We start from the raw sequence: 9862 nt of genomic DNA on the forward strand, positions 1-9862 counted from the left end.
TGCAGCTGTGTGTCCGTCCTGAGGACACTGTGCCCTCAGGGGCTGCCAGGTGCCAAGGTCCCGATGTGGCCGTGAGAGGCAGACAGCTCAGCCCCAGCCCCGCCACCATGCACCGGGCCACGCCCCCGGAGACAGCCAGCACTCGCCGCACAGCCCCTGGGGGGGGAGGGAATCGGGCCCTGGCTCTGGGGGCTTGGATATGCAAAAACACCCCTTCCTTCCTCCTCCATGCACCCTGCCTGCCCTGCTTTCTGAGCACCTGAACCCTGGGTGGGCCCCGACCCCTGCACACGTCCTCCAGGGCCTGGGGCTCAGCCCGAGTGCAGAGCCACATGGTGACCTCAGGGCCATGGGCCTTCCGTCATGCGTGCAGGGGCGTGGATCTCCATGCCCGGCCGCAGCCCCAGGAGGCTTGTCTGGCCCCGTCCTCACTGTGCTGCCTCAAGGTGGGTATTTCATTGTAGGGACTGGCCCTGGCCTGGGTGGGGGTACAGGCTCTGGGTCGGTGCCAGCCACTCTCTGAGGCGTGCCACTGTGCGTCCTCCGGCAGATGGCTCTGAGGCACGGCTTGGCAGCAACATGGCGGGTTGTGAGGGTAGGAGAGGGACCCTGACAGCGGGCAGGTTTTCTGGGTGTGACCTGCAGAAAACAACTTGACTCTCCCCTTAAACCCCTCCTCTCTGCCAGTGTTTTCTCTGCCACTCTCTTGAATGTCTGCCTCAGGCCGGGTGGGCCAGAGGGCGGGGACTGTGCCCTAGGGTCACATGCTGGCCACTCTCCCAGCCGGGATCCCCCAGACTCACCCTCCCAAACCCAGCTTGGGGGGTGGTCACAGGGGCCTAGGCCATCCTGGCATTTGTGCCCCTCCTCCCTGGTAGCCCCAGAGGATCCTGGCCACGCCCTGCCCTGTAGCAGAGCTGGAACAGCCCGAGAGGAGCCCGAGAGGAGGGAGCCGGCCCTTGCTGTGCACACTCTCCTCCTGGCCGCGGCAGAGGGCCTCCGGAGACCAGGGGACTTCGGAGCTCCACCCCCAGCTGCACCCTGCACAGGGCCTCAGGCTTTTTCTGCCCCCAGAGTGGGGTGGTGGGCTCACCCAGGCCTCTCTCTAAGGCTGCCGGATGCAGGCCAGCCCCTGCCTCAGCCAGGACGACCCAGAGCGTGTCCCTAGGGCCGCCCTCAGGACACCTACAGCCTGACTCCCCACCCCCGCTGGGACCTCTGCACCTGCTGCTCCTGCCCGAGGGACGTGGAGCCCATCTGCTCTGGAAAAGGAGCTCGCAAGGGGCCTGCTCCCTAGAGGGCCACTGAGCAGACAGCAGGGAGGTGGGGCCCGTGTGAGCCCTGCCAGCGACCCCCCTCCCGGCCCTTCCTGCCGCGCCGCGGGTTCACGCGGAAGTGGAGCACAGAAGGGGGATGGTATTTGTTCCCATTCGGTCCCCGCAGCCAGTCCACAGCAGGTGCTTGCTAAGTGCCTATTGATTCATTCCATAAATATCCAGGTCTGCTTTCTTCCCGGCACCAGGCCCAGGCAAGCCGTCCCTGTGTGTGCACCAGCGAGTGTGTGCGCATGCACGTGCGTGGGTGTGTGCACGTGTGTGCACAGGGCCGCAGGACACGGCCCTGCCTTCCTAGGAGTCCTGTTCAGCTGGAAGGCGCCGAGCCCACAGGCAAGTCCAGGTACCTTTCAGGAATCGGCCCGTGTGAGGGAGCTGCCCGTCTGGCTCCCGGGGGCCTGCTGTGGACGCACCTGGGCCAGGCTGCTGACTTCGGGCCGAGGTCTCCCCAGGGCAGCCTTGGGCAGGCCTGGGCAGGGTTGGAGCCAGCTGGGGACCCAAGCTCTGGAGACCTTTTGTGCTGGATTCCTGGTGGTGACAGGCCACAGGAGGGCAGCCAGGAAGGAGGGGCGGGCTGCAGATCCCGGGGGGGGGGCGGGGGGGGAGGCTGGTGAGGGGTTCTAGCTCACTTCTGAGTTCCCGGGAATCCTGCACAAAACCGCTGACAACCCCAGGTAGTGTGGCCTGAACCCTGGCTCCTGCAGGAGGAAGGGGGTGGGGCCTGGCCCGGGCTTGGGCAGCAGGCCCTGGGCTGACGTCCCTGCCCTGGAGGGACCAGGCCTCCCTGGTGTGACACCTGGCACAGCTCTGACTACCCTTGCAGTGTGTGGACTTGGGGTGATTCAGACACAGGCAGTGGGGGGCTGTGATCTCCAGAGGCCCACATAGCCGTCCTCCTTTAGGATCCTCCACTGGGCCCCCATTTTTCCTGCTGGTATCTGTTGCTGCCCCTAGGGGTGCCCCTCAGTGGTCCCCGTGGTGAGGACCACATTGGCAAAGACACTGAGGCAGGGGTGGGCACAGGGGAGCCACCTGTGAGGGGGTCCAGGGAGAGGTGACCCATCTGCCTCCCCTGAGGGCCACAGGGCAGCTGGTACTGAGCTCAGGTTTTGTTTTTATTGAAGGATGAACATAAATTAAAAAATTACTGGCCATTTGACAGAAAGGAATGGGAGCGCTATTTACAAATGTACACCATGGGCCCCAGGGCTCAGAGGAGGGTGAGCAGGGCCACGAGGGCCAAGAGGGCTGCACGGGCCGCCAGGCGGGGCGCAGAGCTCTGAGTGGGGGGCTGCGGGCCCCGGGGCCCCCGCTTCTGGCCACCCGACCTAGCCTGTTGGAACTGTAATTCTGGGATGATCCGATGGATCCAGTTGTGGTGGGAGGTGACCCGGATGTAGACGCCTGGGCGGTTCCGGCGGGCGCAGCCCTCACCCCAGCTGATCACTCCAGCCTGCAGCCACGACTGGCCCACCAGGCACACCAGCGGCCCACCCGAGTCGCCCTGCGAGGGAAGCAGAGGCCTCGCTAGAGCCGTCAGTGGCCCAGAGAGCCGGCCTCTGCAGGTGCGTGGGCACACTGCTCCCTGTGCCCTCCTCAGCTCCTGCAGGAGTCCCTGCCCAGCAGCCCACCCCCGCTACCCGCTGGCTGGCTCCTCCCTGGATCGCCTCACATGCCCATTTCTCTAGAGCCCCCAGACTACCTGCCCTGATTTCACCGTGGAGGGGCTTGGTCAAAGTGCAGGTTCCTGGGCCCTACCGCAGACCCATAGACAGACTGTGCTGGGTGGGGTCCCACGGCTGGGATCCCAGGCTCTGGACTGGACCATGGCCCACCAACTGGGGACCTCCTCATCCCAGCCAGGCTGCCTCCCAGATGGGCCTAGGGAGCAGGGCTCAGCCTCTGGCACAGCCCACCCCGGCCCCTACCTTGCAGGCGTCCTTCTTGCCCTCGGCAAAGCCGGCACACAGCATGTCATCCTTGATGGTTTTGGGCTGGAAGCCGAACTCGGCATCCTTGCTCTAGAGCAGGTTGCACCTGGGTGTGTCGATGATGGGCACAGCGAGCTTCTGCAGGACCCGAGGGTTGGGCAGGCGGTCTGGGGAGGGGCGAACCAGCCTGCGGTTCAGTGCTCCATCTTACCCAGGACCTCATGGCCCCTGGGCTCTTTCTGTCCCCCTTCTCCCCACACCCCATGGCTCCTTCTGAGTTTGCCGATGCTTTCCCTTATCCCCTCCGCCCATTTCAGGAGAGATCCACGTGTACCACTATCGACAGAACGTCTCCGCCCCCTCCCGGCTCTGCCCATTACCTTCTTCACTGGGGCTGCCCCAGCCGGTGACCCAGCAGTTCATGCCCGCCTCAAAGACGACCGAGGGGTCAGGCAGGCACACGGGGAGGATGTGACTGGTGAAGGTCACAGGGGCTTCCAGCTCCACCAGGGCCACGTCAGCACTGGAGGCCATGCCCTGGTACAGGGGGTTCCTCTCCACCCTCTTCACCCGGGCGTACACAGCGTGGGGCCCTGGCCTCACCAGCTGCCTCACCCCAAGCAGGACCTGGTACAGGGATGTCTCAGACGTGCTGGTGGGAAAGACAGAGCCGGTGTGAGACCACCCTCTAGGGCTTAAAAGATGGGGGAAGCTTAATAGGATCGAAATAGGAGCTGGGGTTGTTTGTCCGCCAGCAGATCCCTCCCTCGTGGCCCTCCCCAGTGCCTGACCACTGGGCAGTGTCTTCATCTCCAGGGGGACGTGCAGGGACGTGTGGGGCTAAGGGTGTAGAAGCTGAAGCAGCTTTAATTCCCAGCTCCACCCTTGGCCAGCCAGATGACCTTGGGCAGGGAACCTAGCAAGTTCTCTGTGACTCAGTTTCCTCATCTGTGAAATGGGGCCAGTAACAGTCTCTACCCGAAAGGGTGAAAAGAGATGCAACCCACAAGGCGCAGCTGGGGGCTGGCCTGGCCCTGCCTGTGAGCCTTGAGCAAGCAGCCTACCACCTACTCCGACCGAGCCCACGTTTCTGAATGTAGGATGCAAGGCTGTAAAAGAATTTCAGCCCTGCGGTGAGGCAAGAGCCGAGACGCTCGGGAAGCCCTGAAGGTCCAGGGCCAGATGGCTCCTAGGAGGGTGGTATGGGTCACCTCAGGCTGAGGAGGAGAAAGGGACATTCTCCCAACAGCGGGCTCATCTGTAAACCGGAACCCCCCGTCGAAAGGGGAGTGTCCTGGATTGGAGGTGTGGAAGGGGGACATGGAGGAGGCATACGATGTGGGATGAGGACGGCCCTGGGCCTGGCAAAGCGCCTCACTAGCGACACCAGCGGTGGGGGAGTGGACCCCTCCCGACAGGACTGCCGGGCGCCGCCGCCGGGGAGGGCGGGCCGTCGGCGCTGTCCGAGGTGCTGGAGCCCCGGCGGCGCTGGGCGCGGAAAACTGGGGGGCCGGCTGACTCACTTGGAAAAGCAGTGCGCGGCGGTGAGGACCCATCGCTCTGTGATGAGGCTGCCCCCGCAGAAGTGGCTTCCGTTGCGCTGGATGCTGACCTGCCAGGGCCACTCGCCTTCCAGGGCGTCCTGGCCACCCACCATCCGGTTCAGCATCCTCGGGCGCCCACAGACTAGGGGACAAGGCCAGGGTGGTGCTCGCTGGGGACCCTTCCATCGGCTGTGGTTCCCAATCCCCACCCTACACTCTGTCTTCCACCTTCTTTCCCCTGGACCCACTCTGAGACCTCAGGCAGGTCAGGGGCATGGGTGCCCGGTCAGCCTCTGACACAGGCAGACCAGATGTGGTAAAGTGCCCCTGCTCTCCATCTCTCAAACAGTGACGTCAGACCGACCTCTCTGGTCGTGAGACGCGGAGAGGGTTCAAATAACACAGGAAGGTCTCACCCCACGGCCTGGCAAATGGGCTCCCGGAAGGACAGCAGGTGTTGGAAGGGCCCCACACAGGGAAACAACCCTGGGGGCTCTGCTACTGCTGTAGCAGAATGCTCTTCAGACTGTGTTCTAGGGTTCTTTGCTCTCACTTTTCCCCTGACACCCTTCTCTGTGTGCCTCCGCGGGTCCCTGTGCCCGTCAGACCCTCCACTCCTGCTGTGGCTCTAACCCTCCTGAACTATAGCCTCCCCTTACTTTGGGATTCCCCGTGCCCCCACCCGCTGATTCTGGGTCTCCTGGGGGGTGAAGGGGTGTGGGGGAGGGGGCTCTGGCCAGTCTTGGCAGCTCTCGGGAAAGCGCCTGCTCCTGTCCCCCCATCCAGGGGCCTAGAGTGCTTACCGCTTGATGCCTCGGCCCCCTGAGTCCCTGTAGGGGAGAAAAAAGGGGGTGATCAGCCAACTTTGTCAAAGCCAAGGTCTGCTTCTCCGCTTCCCACCTCCTCTGCTCCACACCCAGCCTCCTGAGGACACAGAAGGCCAGTCCACGGGAAACCTGGCGAGAAAGGCCCGGGGCCCCGCCATGTTTGCAGGCCCAGAGGGTATGTGCAAGGACAGACAACGCCTTGCCACACAGGAGCCAACTGGGGGAGATGCCAGGGAGGGGCCCCCCCCACCATGGCTTGGCTCTGCTGCTTGGGGCTAGGATGGCTTCCTTTCTTGTCCTCCAGGTTGATCTCTCCACACCCTACACCTGTCCCTGTCTGGAAGCTTCCCCCTGGAGCAGGCTGGAGCTGTGGCCTTCAAACCCATGGAGGGCTGCAGTATGAGCCCACCCACACTGTCCACACAGGTGTCTGTGGTCCTAGGGGAGTAGAGGAAAGCCAGCTGGTAGCAACATGGGTCAGTCCCCCCAAGATTCCAGACCCTCAAGAAGTGAACACCCCCTCGTGTGTGCACTTGGAGCCTAAGACCCCTGTGGGGCCACTTCCCACCCCCATCCCCCCAGGTGAGGGGACCAGCAGAGGGATCAGTCTTTCTGGGGGCCCATCTCCCCATGATCTGTCACCCGCTGTGTCTCTGGACACAGGCATAGAGCCCACTACTCGGCCTTTAAGGGAACCTCACCCCAGACTTGAGACCCCCAGAAATGCCTGCCAGTCTCCCAGCATCCCTGGCGTATCTGCTTCCCTGGGGACGAGAGCTGGGGTGGGGGGCTCAGGACCTCTCACCACCTCAGTCCTCAGCGTTTTCCCTGTGCCCCAACCCCTTTAGGGACTAGAGGGTGTGGCAGCTGCTGTTGCTCACACTGACCCTTTGACCAGAAGAGGTAGCCAGTCCCATGGAGGGAGGGGCTACAGGGGCAGGCAGTGGTTGTGACCCTGGGGGCTTTTACAAGGACCCGGACTCCAGTCTGAGGGGGCACTCCCCAGTGTGGGGATGAGGCTTGGCGGATGAAGCATTGACGGGGGTGGGGGGAAGGCGGGGGTGGGGAGGGGGCTGTGCCTGGGGCAGGAGGAGGTGGATGCTGGCGGCCTGACCAGGCACAGGCAGGAGTGCGGGGCAAGTGCGGTGCCTGGCCAGGCGGTGGTGGGAACTGGAAGCCTGCCAGGACCTTCCGCTCAGCGATTGTGTTAACAGGTGCCCTTGTAGGATGCAGACGCCCCCTGGGAAGCCCCCTCACCCATATTATAACCAGCGAATTAGGCAACACCTGACCCGCTGCTCTTCCTAAGCCCTGATGGCAGGACCTCCCATTCACCCCTGTCCTCATGGGCACCAACGTTCCTTCAGGCTCATTCCCTCCCTGGAGTTTTCCAGGGTCTTCTGGTTCTCCCCACAGTCAGCCCCCTTCCCATACATGCCGATGGATCCATGGTCCACACCCAGGATCAAGTGCGCACTCGTGTGCCCCGACGGACGCCCTCTTCTCCCACTGCAGGCTTCTGCAGCTCAATGCAACTGCTTCTCATACAGTCTGAGCCTTCTGACCTCTGAGTGCTTGCTAAGCCCTTTCCCCCTCGTCCAAATCCTACAGGTCCTGATCCAGATCAAGGCCTAAGGGAAACGCCGCTTCCTCCAGGCAGCCCTCCATACTTATACCATCTGTCCAGGAAGCCTGGCGCCTGCTCCGGAGCTGCTCCTCCTCCCTCGGGGTCACACAGAGCTCTGCCCACCTCACCGCGGAGGTGGGAGGCGGTATCGTCTCATCTCCCCTTTGGGCCCAGGAGCTCAGTCCAGACAGAACCCCCATCCAGGGGGCCTGAGCTCCGGGAATGTATCGAGGGACAGAAGAACAGCTGTGGGGGCAGGGCTGACCCAGGAAGGGGTATTGTGAAGACCTGGGCTCTGCAGTGTGGGTGCCCTGTCCGGGGCTGGATGCGCCACCCAGGGGCGTCTGGCTCCTCATGTGGGCCCAGGGTCCCCAGGCTCCCGTAGCTGGTTGGGGCTCAGCTGGTGGGGATGGGAGAGACCTGAGGTTCTAGGAGGTTGGGGAGTGAGGATGGCGTGGAAAGAGCCCACAACTCCTGGCCACAGCTGTTTGTGAGCCAGATGCAGGCTGCTGTTTCCACTTTGGCAATGACTGTGATTACTCAGCCCATTAGGAGCAATCACGGCATTACACCCGTACTGGAGATGGGCTCCCTCCGAGAACATTGTTACCCTTGTACCAGGAAGTCAGGAGGCAGCAGCCAGACAGTGAGGGTTGCCCACTTGGAGCCCGGGGAGACTGGGACTACCCCACCGAAGTGCCACCCTGGCACTGACCCTCTCTGCCCCACCCTGCCACCTATGACCGCCTGTAGGAAGCTTGGAGCCCCAACTGAGTTGCACCTGGGATGACCCGGCCCAGCCCTGGGAGGTGAATTCAGGACAGGGAAGTGAGTTGTCATGAGCCGGCTGGGCTAGCCCAGGAATGCGGGAGGGTCTCCCTGGCAGGGAGCAGCCCAGTGCCCTGTGGGAAGGGGCCGGGGGCACCTGGGTATTGCAGACCCTGACCCAGGATTGGGGAAGGGAAGAGGGATGCCTCTTCCTCCCCATACTCCCCCTGTCTGGTGGGAGCATGAGCCTGCACCCCTAGCCCCCCACCCCCCGGTGAGCCTCCACCAGCCTCCTGGGGCTCCCAGGCGCAGGCGGCAGTTTGGCCACCTTTCCACCAGCCCAGGAGATGGTGATCCAAGGCTTTGGAGCCTCGTGGCCTGGAGTTCAGATGCTGCACGCAGGCAGCCCCACGATGGGAAGAGGCTGAGATAAGGAAGCAGAAGCAGCAAACCGAGAGGCCGGCCCAGGAGCCCCAGGGACAAGGTGCGGGCAGGGGGAGGAGAGCACCTCCCAAGCTTCTGCCTCAGGGTCCTCTTGGACCTTGCCCACACCCTATCCTGCCTTTCCCCCTCCCCTCCCCAAGGGGACACATCGGGACCCAGGCCCCCTGCTGGGGCAGGAGGAGGAGGCTTCTGCTGCAGCCCCAGGTCTGACCCAGGAGCAAGGGACTTGGCTGGGGCTCCAGGCAGATCAGAGGGGGGCCCCTCCAGGCAGGAGGGGGACCGACTTCCTGCAACATTCCGTACTCACCGTACCACAGCGGCAGCAGGAGCAGGGCCACGGCCGGCAGCCGCCTCATCGTCTCCGCCGGGCTGGGGCACCAGGTGCAGGGCGCAGTGGTGACGGGAGGCCCGTGGGCACCAGCTCGAGGCGCAGGCCTCCATGAAGTGGGGTTTTATGCCAGAGGTGAGTGTCAGCTTGGCTATGCTGCCGGACCTGTCTGCCCGGCCCATCCAGCTCCTCTCCGGAAGGAGGTGCCCTGGAACCCAAACTCCTCCATGACCAGTTCCTGAACCACGGGGTGCCAGACCCCTCACCCTAAAATACCTGAGGGTCTTGGGACCAGGGTGTGTCTGCCCCATTTGGTTGCTTGTGGCCTGGGGTTCCAACCATAACTCACCAGACACCCCCAACTGACCACGGACCCCAAGTAAGCTGACAGCAGTCTGCCCGCCAGACCCTCCCTGATTTCATTCATTCATTTGTTCCGTCATTGATTTGTTGAGCACCTACTTCGTATCAGGGCTTCAGTGAACAAAACAGTGCAGGCCTGTGGCTTACACTGATAGGGAAGGGGACACGGCAAAGTCCAGGTCACCGCGCCTGTGGAACAAAGAAGAGCAGGTGCGAATCTGCGCGGGGGGGCGGGGGGGAGAGTCCCAGGACGCGCCCTAGCGGGGCCCTGACCCCTGTCCCCTCTCTGGAGCTGCACCCCACTCCCGCGGGCGGGGGGCGGGGGGCTTCCCGGCACCCGCAGGCCAGGGCGGGCGGGGCGGAAGCGGCTTCTGGGAAGGCCTGGCCAGGATGAGCGTCCCGGGCGCCCCTGCCCTGGGCGCGGCGGGCCGGGCTCCGGGACGTGCGGCAGCGGCGGAAGCGGCTCCGGAGGAAGTTATTTGGGGCACGGGGCTGACGTCAGAGCCGAGTCGGGGCTGGGGAGGCCACTCCTGGCCGGTGCCACGGGGTCAGCACCCCCGACCAGGTTCGGGCGGGGGCGCCGGGCGGCAGGTGGAGCCCTGCCTCCGTTTCCCTGCCTGCGCAGCGGGCGCGGGCGTGAACTGGGAGCGAGCGGGGGCCGGGGTCGCCGGCTGCGGGGCGCGCTGGCCGGGCTGC

General features: G+C 64.1%; 1 protein-coding gene across 1 annotated transcript; it reads right to left on the bottom strand.

Annotated features, from left to right (window-relative positions):
* Positions 1-2428: 2428 nt before the first annotated feature.
* On the bottom strand, positions 2429-9368 carry PRSS27 (serine protease 27). Its single transcript, XM_029948065.1, is given in 6 exon segments — positions 2429-2838; positions 3263-3432; positions 3646-3917; positions 4789-4951; positions 5613-5639; positions 8783-9368. Coding segments are annotated over 6 exon segments (975 nt in total). The 5' UTR covers positions 8832-9368; the 3' UTR covers positions 2429-2544.
* Between the last annotated feature and the right edge of the window lie 494 nt (positions 9369-9862).

This window comes from Suricata suricatta, chromosome 8, assembly GCF_006229205.1.
Source record: "Suricata suricatta isolate VVHF042 chromosome 8, meerkat_22Aug2017_6uvM2_HiC, whole genome shotgun sequence".
NCBI classification, from domain to species: Eukaryota; Metazoa; Chordata; class Mammalia; order Carnivora; family Herpestidae; genus Suricata; species Suricata suricatta.